The 18,431-nt window shown below is 27.9% G+C and overlaps 1 protein-coding gene across 1 annotated transcript in view; it reads left to right on the top strand.

The window, feature by feature from the left end:
* The window catches only part of LOC107446173 (small G protein signaling modulator 1), a 47,509-nt gene extending 38,427 nt beyond the window's left edge, over positions 1 to 9,082 (top strand). The window contains exons 20-25 of the mRNA XM_071177837.2: positions 1,012 to 1,136; positions 2,209 to 2,291; positions 4,537 to 4,646; positions 5,662 to 5,758; positions 6,461 to 6,628; positions 8,018 to 9,082. Of these exons, the coding sequence (XP_071033938.2) occupies positions 1,012 to 1,136; positions 2,209 to 2,291; positions 4,537 to 4,646; positions 5,662 to 5,758; positions 6,461 to 6,628; positions 8,018 to 8,106 (672 nt within the window). The 3' untranslated portion in view covers positions 8,107 to 9,082. The remainder of the gene's footprint in view (positions 1 to 1,011; positions 1,137 to 2,208; positions 2,292 to 4,536; positions 4,647 to 5,661; positions 5,759 to 6,460; positions 6,629 to 8,017) is intronic.
* The last annotated feature ends 9,349 nt before the right edge of the window (positions 9,083 to 18,431 follow it).

Below are 18,431 nucleotides of genomic sequence, written 5' to 3'. Positions count from 1 at the left end.
GGATATAATTTCTGGAATTATTAGTGTATGCTTTGTATGTATAATATTTCAATCTTCATTTACATTAACCCTTTCGAGCCGACTGTCACATATATGTGACAGCAAGAAACGCGCTCACTTCCCGGCCGACACACCCGCGTGTCAGAGAGTTTTCTCGTTCACCCCCGACCGTCACTTATTTGTGCCAGCGTTTCGGAACGTTTTAAAAAATGAAATTTCTTCCAAAAGATGGCATTGTATGTCCATATGGTTTCAGATACATGTAGATTTGACCTTCTACTCAAGATGAAAGTACATTCACGTGATTTTTAGGGGAAGGAGTGGAGGGGGGGAATGTTTTATGAGGGCTCTTTAAATTAGCACGTGATATTTATTTACTGTAAGTAAGGGAGTTTTTTTTATCTCTCGCTACTTTCGATTTTCGGATTAGTTTTTAGTGGATAATTAGATCTTGTAGGCTTGAATTTTTTTTCTTTTTACCGTTAGAATGTCGAAGCGGCGAAAAGTTTCAACTGAGCTGGAAATAGAGGAAATTATGCAAAATATTTAAACTTATTAATATTTATATTACATTTAAACAAGAAATAACTTATGTAAATAAAGTATCCATAGAAATATATATAAAGCATAGGTCACTTAAATACTTTACAGAACAATATTAAACAACACGCTGATATTTCGGTAATTTCATGGAATTAGGCTTAACATCGAAAATCCCTCCGGCCCTGGGGAGACACACGCTAGAGAGACTGCCGGCCTCAGCGGTAAGCGCGCTTTCGCGCTTTGCGTCGCGAAAGGGTTAAAGACCTTTTTTCTGAAAGAAATGCACTTCTTAAACTTTTCATTTTTGGATACAGATTTTTTCACTGTATTGTTTCTGCAATGGTGAGAAATATTCATTTGTAATAATTGAGGCTTCAGAAGAGGATATCTTTTAAATATCCTATATAGCAAATAATAATTTGCGATGCCCTGAAAAGTTATGAACCTTTTTGTTTTTTATTTTTTCAGAATGACCTTCTTGATTTGTTCTCTCTCAATTTGCATCGTATTGACAAAGATGTTCAAAGGTGTGATCGTAACTACTGGTATTTTACACCTGAAAATCTGGAGAAACTCAGAAATGTCATGTGCACGTAAGGGTCTTTTTTTCTCACTTCGCAATTTTTCAAAAGTAACTTCATATTCAGTTTTAAATACCTTTAAATTAGGTTTTGATTAAGCTATTATTTTATATTATTTACATTTGATATTTTTCATCTAAGGAAGCACCATTTGTTAAAATAAAATCTACACAATAGTCATGGTGCATAGCGGTTTTAAAGAGTGCTTAAAGGTGCTTTTTTATATGGTGTTTTTAAAAAGTGCTTAATTTTACCTTTTTAAAAAAGAGATTTTTTTTCTTTACTATGTCGATTTTTACCACGTATTATGTAAAAGTGTGCTTTTCATATTTGTTCTATTCAACGTTTCCTCAATTCATTCAACCACAATCCATTTTGGTGCAACGTCGGTCCCTAGCGTATGTAAGCACCAAGCATTTTACATGTTTGATTAAATACTTGCAAATCCACATGAGCATCTACTGAGCTGGGTCCGGTGAGCTTATTGCACTCATGTGTAACTGTGCTGCATTTTCCAAGATATTCTCTATTTCAGGCCTCATTTTTCACCCTTTGATATCGAAATGAAAAATCTTTCGATCATTTTATAGTGACTAATGTAATCAAGAAAAGAGTTCCTTGTCAGAAATGAGTTATTTTATCATGATCAGGTAAAGTCTTCAAAAATTATTTTACATTTTGTTAATGTATATAGTGCTTAAAAAAATTTTAAGTGCCTAAAAAGTACTTAAAATGTGCTTATTTTTTGTTGAAAGATTCGGCTACACATCTTGAAAATCTTTTTAATTCATTTTTTACTATATTTTGCTTGTTTTGAGAAACGCATCATCTTTTCTGATTTTGATACAAAATTGCTAAATCTTATGGTTTTACTGTCTTTTCTTTATCATACATCCAGTTTGAACAAATTGTTTTTCATTTTTCTTTTAGCAGAATCAGGTCTTCCAAAAAAAGTGAAAAACAATTAAAATCAACTCATTTCAAAATGTTTTAATAAAGCTTTAAAAATATGGAGCATGTTTATAGCATTATCTTTAATTTTGTCTGATGCTACCTTTGGTTTTTAATTACTTTTATTTTTTAGATATGTTTGGGAACATCTTGAGATGGGTTATGTCCAAGGCATGTGTGACCTTGTGGCTCCTCTTTTGGTCATTTTTGATGATGGTAAGCTGAAATTCTAATAAGTTAGATGAATTCTTTATACTTTTTGATGGAATGTGTATTAAATTCAATTTCCTTAAATTTCCACAATGTTACTTAAAGTAATGTTTAAGTTAGAATTTAATGATAGAATTGAATTAGAATTTAATGTATTTTAATAAAGTAAAATTCATTACAAATCTTCAATTCGCAAATTTGATATATAGTCCAATCCAATTTAAGGGAAACTCGAAATAGCGAAAATTTTCAACGTAACAAATATTATCCGAATCTCCAATGGATTAAAAATACCGATATTATGATATTGGTCATTCGATTTAACGAAGGTGAAACTAAGCAACAATTCTCATTTTCTATCATAATCAAAACACTTTTCCATTTTATCAAAAGTGCATAATGATCTCAAAATTCAAATATTTTTACCTCTTCAAAATGAAACGTTTCAGATATGAAAGGAGCGTGTCAAAAAAGACGAATCACATGGCTGGGACCACACTGAAAAGTGTGGTCACTTCCCTATTGAGACCCCAACCCCATGTCCTCATCGAACACCATGAAACCCCATGTCCTTCTAATGAAACCCCAACCCATTCATGTTTGAATAAGTAAAAATAAATGTGGCTTTCCGAAAGACTGATTCCCATTTCAGTTGTTTGAAAATGTGCTTAATATGGAGAAGTTTATAATTTCTACTGGTTAATCATTTCTACAGAAAAAAAATTTCAAACTACATAATTTCTAATAAGTAATTGATAATAAATCCATTGTTCTTTTTAATTTAATTGTTTTTTTGAGCTTTTAAAATATTGATTTGATATTTTCTTCGTGCAGATTATAAATAGATAAAAACTGTAATTAAGTGCAATAATTTTTTTTTTATGCGAAAAATTCCAATGTGACAAAATAATTTTGGTTAATGTTGAAATTCGTAATATCGGTATAAGGTTTTTTCGTTATTGCTTCGGTCCCTAGGAATTCGCTAAAACGGGATTGCTTCGGTCCCTAGGAATTCGCTAAACCGGGATTGCTTCGGTCCCTAGGAATTCGCTAAAACGGGATTGCTTCGGTCCCTAGGAATTCGCTAAAACGGGATTGCTTCGGTCCCTAGGAATTCGCTAAACCGGGATTGCTTCGGTCCCTAGGAATTCGCTAAAACGGGATTGCTTCGGTCCCTAGGAATTCGCTAAACCGGGATTGCTTCGGTCCCTAGGAATTCGCTAAAACGGGATTGCTTCGGTCCCTAGGAATTCGCTAAAACGGGATTGCTTCGGTCCCTAGGAATTCGCTAAACCGGGATTGCTTCGGTCCCTAGGAATTCGCTAAAACGGGATTGCTTCGGTCCCTAGGAATTCGCTAAAACGGGATTCGACTGTATACATACAGTGTGCATAAAGAAACAACTCCCTGAATAGTTTTTGATCCAACAATCGAATCTTCAAATATTAGGATTCAATCTTAATGGTTCAAGGAGATGATATGAAATATGTCAATTAATACAGACAATATTTTTAGTTACAAAATCATACGCAAAAATGTACTTTCTTCGAATAAACATGTGTTTTTTTAGATGGATTCAGAATTCTGACCCCCAAAATATAGGGAGTAGCCACAATCTTGGAAATATGGTCGTAATGGCATGGTCAGGAAAGTGGTCCAAAGTTTAGGTCCCTCAATGTTTACTTTTAACAATATTTTGCCATATCTTAAGAGCTTTTTCAATGAATTTTTTAAAAAAAATTGCACACAATAATAAAATTCATTTATCCAATGATAATTCCATGCAAAAAATAACTTTTAGCAAATATTTATTATTTTATCTAATAACTGTTGAAAAAATTTTAAATTGTAAGGTATAAAATTTTTTACATTATTTATTATTTAAATGACGAAATGCAAAATTTTAGAAAAATCGATCGAATTGTTCCTAGGAGATCGAATTTTAAAAACATCACTTTTTAATAATAATGAATATCATTATGAATAAGTAATAAAATACATCAAATATGATAATGATATTGCACCTGTTGAATTCACTGTTTCAACAGTTCAATGATGGAGCATGTTCAACACATTTTGATTTTTATCATATAAATAAAACAGCTTTAGAAAGATTTTGATAATACATTGTCACTTGCAACAGAATGTCTGATGTAACTTTTCCATTTTTGTTTGGTATTTTGGCTTTGGGATATTACAATGTTGCATAATGTATCCAATTATTACTCATTATTGAATATTTTCATTTTAGAAGTGTTGTCCTACAGTTGTTTTTGTGAGATCATGAAAAGAATGGTTGCTAACTTTCCCTACGGAGGTGCTATGGATGCTCATTTTGCAAACATGCGCTCCCTTATCCAAGTAAGTTTTTTTTTCTCTTTTTTTAAGCTATGTTTTGAAAAAACATAACTGTTGAATTTGTAAAATTTATCATTTGTTTTTTTTTTTTAATATTGAACACCTTTGCTACATTTATCGTCTTCAATTGAAAGAAAAGGTTTTTAACTTTCAAAAAAAAAAATTTTTACTTATTAATTTTAAGCCATCCTTTTAAAATTTAATTAATTTTTTTGGTGATGCATTTTAAATAACAGTACTTATCAGCTTTGTGAAATTCATGATAACTAGCCAATTATCATGAATTTATCGAAATTGATACAAATTTGCTTACGTTATATTTTTCTTAAATAAAGATTAACAAATTAATACACAACTAGTAATTAATAGAGAAACCGGGTCTAAATATATTTGTTTATTAACTCAATGATACCAAGCCCTCAATTTTTTTAAAGGCATTTAATTAAAAAAAATAGTTTTAAAATCCAAAATCACAAAAAAAAAATTTATAATATATAAAAAAAGATAAAATACTTATAAAAATTTAACCAGTTGAGAATAATCCTAACAAAGTAAATGTTTGTTGTAATAATTAGAATTAAACCTATAAACACAGATAATTTTACTAGTGTGTAATTATTATTTAAAACAATGAATAGTTTGTTTGTTTTTTTTCATATTGGAATCTGAATAAAAAGCCTGTGTTTTTGAGGGATAGCTGCTTACTTTTACAAAAATGGCAAAGAGGGTGCATTTGATCAAAGGGCAATCAGATCAGGCCCCCCTTCAAAAACTGCTTAGGGAGAACACTGTAATTGATAAATGTGTAATAATATAAAATATCTGAAAAAGGCTAACTATTCTAATAGAATCTTCATTACTTGTCTATTACTGTTATTTTTTAAAATTTTATAATAATTATTACACTTTATATGCATAATACTCATGATCCATGGGAAACATTGTTTTCTCTTTCTCAGAAATGAGTATATTTTATGCATTTGTTTTTGTATTTATGGAGTGTATGTTCTTCTCACAGATACTGGATGCAGAGATGTTTGATTTGATGCATCAAAACGGAGATTACACCCATTTCTACTTCTGTTATAGATGGTTTCTATTAGACTTCAAACGAGGTAAAGATCATTTTAATGATAACATTCTGTAATGTGGTACTTGCTTTTATATATATATATATATATATATATATATATATATATATATATATATATATATATACTCAAAAAGGATTTAAGAAATGAAATATAATTCAAAAGCTCTCTGCCAGAGTATATATATATATATATATATATATGAAAGCTTGCAAAAATTCCATTCACTTTGAAGGGATTAAAAAAATGCTACTTTCGTTCAAAATGTTCTAGAATTATAAGTAGATAAGCAATAAAAAGTAAGAGTCTAGCAGTGAATCATACAATCAGTTTATTCATAGTCTTATAGCTAAGCAATAGATAAATAAAACAGTTATAGCAATCATAATGTCTAACAATTAATTAATGGTTTACTCATTTTTTATTTCAAAATCCAGAACCCAAAATTTTTAAAAGCAAAAATTCATATTTTAAAATGCCTCTTCATTTGAATTTTTTTAATATTTGATTTTTTTTTCCCTTTTCTATTCATTTAAAATGCTTATCAAAGGAACATATTGTGATATATGTGTTTTGTATATGTATGTTTTAAATGTGAACCTTGTAGTCCTAGTATAGTACTGTGTGAACTGTTCCAAACTAATTTCTCTAGTAATATCAAATGAAATATTAGTTTATTAAATTGTGTTTTTTTTTCCTTCTAATAACTGTCATTTATTTTTTTAGAGCTTTTGTATGATGATGTTTTCAGCGTGTGGGAAACCATATGGGCTGCAAAGTATGTTGCCTCTAAGCACTTGGTGTTGTTCATTGCACTTGCCTTGGTTGAATATTACAGAGACATCATCTTGGAGAACAACATGGATTTTACAGACATCATCAAATTCTTTAATGGTATTGCAGAATAAGAACTAGAATCATAATCTGTATTATATATGACTTATCTGTAAATCGTTCATAATACGTTGCAATTTCGAAAGTTTATTCTTTCTCTTTTATTATCAAAATCTTTTTTCCTATTAAAAAATAGTTTATTTTAATCATATTGTTCTTTTTTATATCAGAAAATTCTTCTCTGTCTCAAGTTTTCATCCATTTGAAATTTGGCTGTCCATTGTCCAAAATGAACTTGAGTAGTGTGGACTCTTTTGAATTTTTAAATTTATTAAGTGTTTTTACTAAAATTTTCTGTTGTTTTTATTTCGATGTATTTCTACATATTATTTTTACCAAATAAAATTTGTCTATTAAATAAATTAATGATGAATGGATGATGAATATTTTGAAAGCATTTTACTATGGTTCGTGAATTAAAGGTAATATTCTAAAACTCGTGAATTAATAATCTGATTAAAATCTAAAAATTTCTTAGAGATAATGTGGAATATTATTAATTTGTTTCCTTGATGAACAGCATACTCTTTCATATGATAGTTTTTGTTTATAAAAATTTTTTCAAAAAAAAATTTTCTCCATCTAAATACAATAATGTGTTAAATGTGTTGCTTGTTCAGGGCCAGGACTGTTTTCCTGTTATGATGATGACTAACCACTATCATTATTAAACATCAATTCACTAGTATATAAGACATGCTAACTCAATTCAATCTTGAGTCACCTCTTGATAGATAACACTTGACATTATCGGTAGCCTTGCCTCGCATTGCTGACCTACGGACGTGATATGAACTCCATGAATGGTCCATATCGAACAGTTGACTTGCTACTAGTGATTGTGTCACCTTCCTCCTCGCACTGTTGCTTCTCAGTCTTGTTTACAAACAGCAAGGTCCTGCACACACTCTATTGCTAATAGCAACACAGGAGAGACCACACACTCAACTGTGAACTTAATACAGCTCTCACCACAAGTACTCAAAATCCGGTGAACTTAATACAACTCTCTTGGTTTTTCTCAAATATAGCAACTAGTGGCATCCGTTCATCGAATTCTATCTCTGATAAAATTCTGGTGGGGAAATATTGTGGCATAACTACAACTTTGATTATTAAACATCAATTCACTAGTATAAAAGACATGCTAACTCAATTCAATGTTGAGGTATGTTCAATGTTGATAGATGACGTTGGACATTAGCCTAGCCCCGCAATATAAATTGCGTGACAGATTTATTTAATATTTTTAAAGCAAAAAAAAAAACTTCTGTTAAATTTATAGTGTTTATGCACCTTTTGAAGACTTTTGGATTATTTTAAAATTGATAAAGACTTTATTTGCAACTTCAATGAAAGTATGCCTCAATAAATTTATTTTATTTTTAGAAATGGCTGAAAGACATGATGCTAAAGCAGTTTTGAAAATTGCCAGGGACTTGGTACAACAAATTCAGACATTAATCGACAACAAATGAAGGAAAAATGTACGACTGTATCGTGTGGTATGACTGTTGCACTAAGTTCTGCATGCATATCTATTATTAGTTTGTTTTGTCTTTCCCTTCTTTAAGATACTGTGTACCCAAATGAATTTGGTTACTGTATTAAATCCACTGTGCATTGCCACAGGCATAAATGAGAAGACCGTCTTGTGTATACAAATGTATATGTTTAAGCAGTAGATAGGTAATATGTATACATTATTTTTTAAAGATATCAACATTCACTTTCTATTTTTCATATAGTATTTTTGTGTATTACTTGAGTGAATGAATGTTACGCGATTGAAATACAGAAAATATCTAATATAATGTTGATGTACAAAATATGCCATAGTTCCATACATACTTTCCATTTTATTTTCATGAAAACGGGAGAATGTTGGGTTTTTTTCCTTTCTGCTGTTGAATTTTATGTTTCCACTATGTTTGTTTCTTTTGTCAAAACACAAGTTATTTTGAAAAATAATTGCCTGTAATATTTTTAAGTCTTTATGATGCTAAGTTTATTCTACACACCATTTTATTTGAGTCCAGTTTTGCATTTATTTTTTCAAGTAACTATAAGTATCAGTTAGGTTTTAAGTAAAACAAAGATTTAATGCAAACCTTCCAAAGTTTCAAAGTGATTGTTTGGTGCTGTTATGTTATGTGAGGGTTTAAGTAGGGTCTTGATGGTACAGTCACTGAGCTGTTCAATCTTCGGTCGATTGAAACTCACTGAATTTCAGATCAATAGATACCAGCTAGTCGAAGAACTCAGTGCGGCCTGTGTTTAAATCTGAGCTCGTTGCTGCCATTATGCCTATGTCCTTGAAATTCTGAAGTATTTACATTTATAAACACCCAGGTGCAGGAATGCTCCCCGTGGCAGAATGGTAGCGACCCGGCGACATTGTCGCAGAACATTACAGAGATCTTGCAAAAAGATTTTTTGTTTGAGAAGTAAAAATTTTTTATTTATTTTTTTTTTTTTAATCTGCAGAAGTTTTGGAAATTTTTTTTTTTTCAGCAGAACTTTTTTTTTATTTTCAAGAAATGTCATTCTCACACATCAGAGATGGAAGAAACGCTCATGATTTTTTTTTTTTTTTAACTTTCTTTTGAGAATTAAAAAAAATTCCCTAGTGACTGATTGATATTATAAAAAGTAATATCCAAATCGATAAAATTTTTAAAAAAAGTTAACTACACAAATATTTTTTAGAACAGAAGAATATTGCCAATAAAATCGGAATATGCATTCTTTTATATGTATATTTAAAAAAAATTCATGCATTTATAATTTTAAAAATTTATATACTCTTCTGTTCTATACATAGGGTTTATTTATTTTTTTATTATTTTTTTTTTGTAGACAGGAAGCGCTTCTGTTGCTTGAAATTAGTAACATATATTTTCTGCTATTAACAATGTCTTTCATAAAGGTATTAGTACTAGAGAAAATTGTTGCAGAAAGCTCAAAAAAATTCTGCCACGGATGGAATGCTTTACTATAGAATTTAAAGAAAGCAACATTGTAGAGGTTAAGGCACTGAGATATCATGGTGAAGAGCTGGAATGGGTGGCGGCTTGAAGCCCACAGAAGTTAAGATCAATTAATTCCAGATGCTGAGCACATTGCCATCACCATGCTGGTGGTCTTAAAATTCTGAAGCTCTTTAAATTCCATGATCTCCCCGATGTATGTATCTTTTGCTTTAAGATTTTAAAGAGAACAAAAATATATTACAAAGAAAATGTACCATTGTGTTAAAATTGAGGCAATTTTTTTGTTCCTTTATTTCAATGTATGTATTGGTCAAAATTGCCTGAAGTTATAAAACATGTAAAAAAAGAAAAAGAAAGACATAGGTTAGATGTTTAACTTTTTTTTCTTACCTGTTGTAAAATTATTATTTTTTCGTTCACAGATGTAAATATATATATTATTGAAATGCGTTCTTCGCAAAAATAACCTGACATATCAGATTGATCTTTCCAAGATTAACAAAGTTATTTAAGAAATATTTTATTTATTATTTTAATAGACTAATCATAGTTTAAGTATATTTACCTGGTAAGAATTTTTATCTGTGCATATGTGATAATAAAATTTTTTTAAAAAAGCAAATTAAGTTGAAATGTTGAATAGACTAATACTTCAGGTAGCAGAAGGTCTAGGAATGTTAGTTACAAGGGCATTTCTGTTGTATTATATCCCTGCTAGTTGTACTATGGCATATTTTAATCTAGAAAGGTTTGAAAATAACATTTCCTGGCTATATTCATAAAAATATTTTAAAATGACATTTTTTTATTCTGAAAGGAGAAAAAATTACAAAATACCTTATTTTTAACCTTCTTAATCAAAATTTTCTTAATGAAGTGTTTGAAAAAAAACATACGTATTTACAAACATGTTTAATGCATATGAGTGAATGAAACAACTTTATTTTATGCATTCATTCCATCATGAGTTTTTTCACTAGTCATGTGAGTATTAACTAGTCATGTGAGTATTCTGTTAAATAGGTTTCACATAAAATGCTTGTTGAATTCTGTATGTAGAGACCTTTAGATTTCTACAATGTGTTCTCTATACATTCCAGGGGTGATTGTGACACAAAGTTAAAAACCCTGAAAATTTTATGTGCAAGATATCAATTTATATTATGTTTCATATTTAACATAATTTTTTTAAAATAAGATTTATAATTAAATTACCTACCGATGAAGAATATCGCACTTTTATAGCAACTAAGTTAAGAAAAAAGAAAAATCGCAATATAGCATTTTAAAATTGTGTGAATATAAATCGCAAAGTTCGATTTTAAAATCTGGAGAATATGAATCTCTATGTTGGATTTTAAAATCGTGATATTGGATTTTAAAATAGCGATAATGGTTTTTGAAAATGAATGAATACAAATCTCGATGCATGATTTTTAGATTACGTGAATATGAAACGCAATGCATAGCTTTTTGAATCCCGTATAAATATGAATGTTTGATATTGCAAACGCGGGAATACAAATCGCAATATTGCATTTAAAATACGAGTGAATATGAATTGTGACATTGAACTTTTAAATCGCGTGAATATTAATCGCAATGTACAATTTTTAAATTACGTGAATACGAATCGCATCGTGTAACTTTTAAATTAGGTAAGTACAGAGATCAATGTTTGATATTTAAAATCACGTGAATAGGAACCGCGATAACAATGGATTCCAGCGCAATTCCAAATATTCAGAATGGCAAAAATCCGTGAAATCGCATGTATGTAAACGTCTCGTTAACGTGATTTGGCGAAAGTTTCAAAATTTAAATTTTTGTCTGCGGAATTCCGGGAAGATTTCTTCGGGTTATATGTTTGATTAACGAAAGTCCAAGAACTAATGCTCTTGTGAAAAGCGGAATTTCACTATATTTCTGTAAAAATCATTTGCCCTGCTTCTAATTTTTAGACCTGGAAGGATGATATGAAAATTCTGGGGTACACCGGGGAATTTGGATACTTTGAATAGTAATGTTAAATTAGGAAAAATAGGTAGAAATGCGAGAAAATTCTGAAAATTGTTGAACATTTTCTGAAAAAGTTGACATTTTTGAAATGTTCTAAATGCATTTTAAACATAACAAGATACATTTAATTGGGTGGCCACAGAACAGGAAAAACAAGAAGAGCAGGAAAAAATTTGTGAAAATGTTCAGGAAATTAGCAAAAATACCCGAAAAGTCAAGGAAAATTTATTTAATTTGGGTTTGAGGTGCCTAAAATTCCAATATTTTTTTGCAAAATCCCAATATTTTAATAATTAATCTTATAATAATTCTCTCAGACAAAATTATTTATTTTAAATTCTAATGGAAAATATAAATGTTTTGTAATATATTTTATGTATATGAATAAGGAACAACTGAGACATTAATAAGAAAAATTTATGATAACAGTTACAAAAGTCAGGGAAATTCGATGAAATCAGACTGAAGAAGTCAAAGAATTTTTTTTTCTGAAATTTTTGGTCGCCCTGTTTAAGTATTTTTATATGAAGAGTAGTTAGAACTCTTAACCTTTCTCTTTATATTTATGATTATTTCCACAGTTAAAGAAATGATTACTGATGCCATAAAATATAAATAACTGATTTCTAATAATGGGAGATTTATTTGTGGGAAGAAATGATGTTTTTAATATAAAAAGATGAAATGTGGAAAAATCAGAGAATCTGGTTGAAATACTTTTTATCTTGAAATAATCTCTCAAGAAAGAAAATTTATTTTAAAATTCTTATAGCTAGTTTTTTGTAACAAATTTTATGTAAAAGAACAAGAAATAACTCAAATTTATGCCACTAACTACAAAAATCAGGGTGTGTTTTTCTGAGTGTTGGTGACCACCTTGATCTGAGTACAAATTTTTACCCCATGAGCGTGAGTTTATGAATGTTAAATGTTTTTGAATTCATATTATTTTTGACTTTGGAAAAAAAATTTAAGCTTTTCTTTTACACATTCTCATATGGAATGTTTGTGCATCATAGAAATTCAACAAAATCATGTATTCCATTGTCATGTTTTTTTTTTTTTTTTTTTTGACTAGAAGTGACTCATTTGGTTAATGTTTTGTATGAGCTAAATATAGAAAATAAATAACCAAATTAGTGACTGATTGTAATCTTCATTGTCTATAAATTGACGATTCTGAGCTTACATTCCTTCAAAAAAATTAAGAAAAAAAGATTTATCTACTTATTCCAAATGTGCCAAAATAATCTATCATTTTAATACAATGTCTTCTAATTGTGCAAATCTGAAAATTTATTTTTTCTTCTGCAATCTATGCTGGTTTAGGCAGTTTTTTTTTAAAAAATCATCAATCAATCATCAATTTTTATAATAAGAAATCTGTTTACATTGATAACATTGAAATAATATTAATAAAAAATATCTCAATAGTAATTACTGAAAAATAATACTAATATAAATTAATACTATCTTAATAATAGTAATACAATATATAACCGAAAAAACACTTAAGACTCAACCAAACTCTTTAATTTCAATACAATAATAAAGCAAAAGAAAAATAATTTAATAGGAAAATGACTTTTCTAAACAGCTTCCTGCTCTTGCTATATTTTAAAAAACTGATAACTCTGAATTCACAAAAATGTCACTTAAAAACTTTCGTCTACTAAGATATTCAAATCCTGGTGATTATTCACATTCTTATTTACCATTATAATATGCAGTGCAATATTTTATTACAAAGTCTTACTTTTTCAATTACACAAATATATAAATATTTTACGATATTAAAAATTGCCCCTTGTTGATTTACTTATTATGTACTTTTTATTATTTTATTATGTACTTATCTTATATATTTTACTGCTTTCAAGCTAAAACTAGCGTAAGAAAATTTGTATGATTTAGTTAAGTATAGAAAAAATGTAAAACAGTAAGTAGTATTATAACTGTTGATCCCTTAACAACTAATCTCAATAATATATTTTATTCACAGATTTTAGCATTATATCTCTTATTTATCAAGGCTTCTAAAAGTGAGTCTGAGTTTATCTCTAGTATATGTCACTTTTTTTTTGTATTCCCGGAAATGAAGACAACTGCATAAATATTTTTCCCATCTTAAAAAAACCAGGAAATAAATAGAGGGGAAAAAACCATTCATACATGCCTCTAACATAGCTCACTGTTTCATTGTAACTAACATATCATTAAATTAGTTCATTAGATTTTTTTTCTTCTTTTTTTTTAATTCTAAACCCTGTAGAAGCAAGTACAAAACCTATTTATAAAATCCCGGCCAAATCTGTTTATTAGAAGCAAAAATAAGTAATCTGTTAAAGTGCTGAATCAAATGTTTTGCATCAGTATTTACATATCGTTAAAGTTCAAATCTTTATTTCTCTCATTCTATCAACTAATTTATTGATGGATTGATTGTATTTATTGGCTTAATTCTTCATATATCAATATATAAAGGACATTATATTAAATTTCTTAATTTGAATTCATGTGTTATTCTCTGAAGTGCACATTACCTAACTGATCTGCAGATTAACTTGGGTAATCTGTTAAAGTGCTGAATCAAACGTTTTGCATTATTTACGTTTTGTTAAAGTTCAAAAGTCTATTACTCTCATTCTATCAGCTAATTAATTGATCAATTGATTGTATTTATTGGCTTTCTTCTTCAGATATCGATATATAAATGACACTATTTTAAATTCTTAATTATAGAAATATTTTAAACCATTTTGTTGTTTGTACCATATTTTTGAAGAGCTATGAGCTTGATCCTATCAGCTAATGTATCGATTAGTTGATTGTAGTAACTACAATTTTTTCAATATCGTAAAATAAATAAATGACATAATGTTAATCTACGCATGCAGAAACGTTCATGCTGTTCTAGCAAATATCTTAAAAGAATGCATGGTGGGTTATGTGCAGATTATCTTGGCAGTTTGAGAAATGAAAAAAAATTTGACATTTTATCGGCACTTTAACGGTTTTGACCTGGACTGTAGCTAAATAATCCATAAAATAAATGATTTCTACACTTTATCGGTAACAAGTGAAGTTTTTAATGTCACCCTGTATTTATGTTTTTTTTATCAAATGTGTCATTTAAATCAGCTTTAAGAAATGAAACTGTCTTCAGCTTTTTCAAAAATATTCCATGTTAAATTTCAAAATGTATTTTTAAACCACTGTTACTGGTCACGTTTATTATTATTATTTGTACTTATTTATTTTATTCTGTTAAATGAAAACTAGTCACTTGTTTGTTTGAATGTACACTAGTGTGTACACTGAATGTGTAATCTATGGGAAGATGGGGTAAAGAATATATATACTACAAATATTTTTTCACTGATTAAAAAGCGTAAAGATTTGCTTTGCTTGTTTCCTATAACTCATGAGAATATGAACTAGTAGGACAGACATTTGCGTAAAAATTTGATATTTCAAAATAAATAAACAAAAATTGTAAATATTTAAGTCAGAATGTATTTCTAACCTGGTGCTGTTATTTATTGGTGCTAAAATACTAATTTGTACTTTATTTCTAACTATCTCCAAATCAAATTTCTTTCCTTCGAATCACTACTGAAATAACTTGTTTCTTAATATATAACTTTTTTAAAATATTGGTTCTAAGGATAAACCCCTCTTATAATTCGTTCGTTTCTGTTATAGAATATTAGATTATGACTCAGTATCTTAATTCCTGTCTCTAAACTTTGTGGGGTTTTTTTTTTTCTTTTAATATGCACTTTCTTTAAAAATGTTGTTTATAATGTGAATTCAATGTTTTTTTTTAATGTTATATGAAAAATTGCAGTGTAATTTATTGATTAGATTAATTTCTGAAAAAGTAGAAAACAGCTTTGTTAATTGAGAAAACAAACTAAAGGACAATTTCATAATTTATGAATTCCATGTTTGAGGACTTTAAACTCAATTAAAAAGTAATCAGTTCTAATATTTTTTTTTTAAATAACTCTTGGTGTCATTTACATTTACTCCAGCTTTTAGTAATTTGTGCAGCAAGAGTTATAAATTATTAGAAATATTTCTATTTATCTGTGTTACATGTATTTAAAGTAGGCAAATATGACATTCGCAATTGATAAAATTGCCTTATAACTATTTTTTTCTATTTATTCTTAGTGCAGTTAAAAGTTGTTACAACTATAGCTGTCCAATTTTTTATTAAAAAGAAAAAGATCTTGTGTATTAACTATTGAAGTGTTTAACTGTGTTGATATATTAATCTATAAATATAAAAAGAGCTATAAATGCAAAAAATTCCAAAAATTTAATAAATTTTATTAAAATTTATGGTATGTTACTTAACAGGAGAGGAAATTAAACGTTGCATTTTTAAGTAATTTTCTTAAATGTAAATTATAATCAATAATTAATTAAATAGAATGTAAAATATGAGATTTTGAGAAAAATAAGTCATATGTGTGCATTTTATTATGTACCCCATGTTCCTCTAGTCTTTGTTTTTGTCCCATCCATTTTTTTTCATCAAAGCTTTGCTCTGATTACTCAGTTGTTATGGGCAAAGCCATGATAATTGATCATAACTTTAATGTAATGTGACTTATGTGATGTAAATAGTTTATGTTCCCTCAAATCCTAATAAATTCCTACACATTGATTTAATCTCAGTTTTGATATATTTGAAAAAAAAAAAGAAGAAGAAAACTTGGAACTATTTATACAATAATAACAACTTGACCCTGACAAAAATTGATTTCTGAAATTAAACTTAATTGTTTGCTTCAAAGAATTAGAAACAAACAATTTGAACAAAAAATTTGAACAAACAAAAATTTGTTCAAGAAGATTTGTTTCAAAGCTAAATAATTCAATTATTACATTCTATGCATTACAATAAGTATTATAAAGGAATTTTCTTACATCTTAATAAACAAAAAATATCTATTGCTACTTACAGTGCGAAGCTTTTTTCCATCAAAGTTCTGTTTGTTGGTAAAATATAAATAAAAAAGTTTATGTATGTAACAGTACTTGTAATTTTAATTTGACAAGCAAAAGCTTTACTATTTCGTTTGAAATAGGACGGTTTACCTTATTTTATTAAAATATTTAATTTAAATGCGAAATTTAAAGAAAAGTATATTCGTAAATTATTTATTATACAAAAAATACATTAATTTCAAAATTTGGATCTTGAAAAATTTGTTGTAAAGAAATACTGTTAGTTCAGAAATCAATTTTCTGTATTATCAAGTAGTAAGACACGCAATGATAGAAAGCACTCTTTCACATAAATAAAATAGTTTTCAGAAAAAACTAATATTTTTATTGATTCATCCATTTATTTAGATATTGAACATTTTATGCAAGTAACTAAACAGAGTAAATTTTTATTTTTACCAAAAAAAAAATATATTTAAAAAAATAACAAATTTTTAAATTATATAAATCCAGATTTATATATACATATATATATATATATTTAGAAATCTAAATGATATAACTATTTTCATTTGCATGTATAAAAGTGAATGATTGTATGTCTTTTGTAACTTTGTCTTTTATACAAATCTAATTTTTTTTTCTTTTAGCTGTTAATTATTAATTTAAATTTTTTAGCTGTTAATTTCAGCTGTTAATTATCATGTTACTGATAGATATTAGTATTGTGTCACTTATCTAGAGATCTTTCATTTCTCATATATGAAATGTTTATATGTTGGCGTAAAATAAAGCCTTTGTTGTTATGGTCAATGGTATCGAGTTAATTTTATTATTGTTTGAATTCAATATTACATTTATATACTTATTTGTTATTATTTACAACAACAAAAAATTGTTACGAAATTTTAGATTTTTTCTACATTTTTTTTTAAAATTTTGCTGTCATACTTTTTGTTATCTTTTATTATTGTGATAATACTAAATCAAATAAAACACCATATTGTATTTAAAGTATTCTTCTGTCTTATTGTGTTTTTAAATCTGCCTCTTATGTTATTCTAACTATCAGTTACTTAAGGTACCCGAATATCTTCGGCGACAAATTTTTGAAATTTTTAATTTCTTAATTGGGTTAATGTGTTTTTAGGAAAATATCCGGTACCCGACACTCCCCTATAGTAAGAAAATATAGCTAAATATTTTGCAGGGACATTTGTCGGTGAAACCTATCAAGTTCTGTCTGAGTTGATCTCTTTCAACAATAACTGAATTAATCCTAATAAAAAGGACCTTTATTGTTCGTCTAGTTGAATTCTAATTTAATTAAGCCAAAATTGAAATGAAGTCAAAATTATTAGCCATTAAAATAAGTAAATTGACCAGAAAAAAAAAACTTTTTAGGAAATTTTCTGAGTTACTATAGAATTTAAATGATTTGATTAAAAAAAGCATTTTTAATTGTTTTGTTAATAGTTCTTTTTTTTTTAAGAAAGGGAAAGAAATCTTAAAATCATATTAAAAAATATTAATGAGATTTAGGTACCTTTATTTAAATAAATTAACTATAAGAAATAAATCAATAACATAATTTATGTAACAAAATAACGTGATATAAATAAAACGAAAATGTCTAATGCTCCTCAATAAGTTGACCTCCTGACTAAGTTGAACTACTACACTGCAAAAGATCAACTTACAAAAGTTTCACTGTGGGGTAAACTAACCAGTGGAGGAACACTTAAGCTTCGCTTGCCTTTTAAAAAATCAGATTAATTTCAAAATTTGTAATTTTAGTTAAATGACAGTGTCAACATATTTGTTACTAA

Source organism: Parasteatoda tepidariorum, chromosome 2 (genome assembly GCF_982258835.1).
Source record: "Parasteatoda tepidariorum strain Cologne lab strain chromosome 2, Ptep-v5.0, whole genome shotgun sequence".
In the NCBI taxonomy this organism is placed as follows: Eukaryota; Metazoa; Arthropoda; class Arachnida; order Araneae; family Theridiidae; genus Parasteatoda; species Parasteatoda tepidariorum.
Note: the sequence above shows the minus strand (reverse complement) of the source record. Positions and strands in the feature narration are given on the sequence as shown.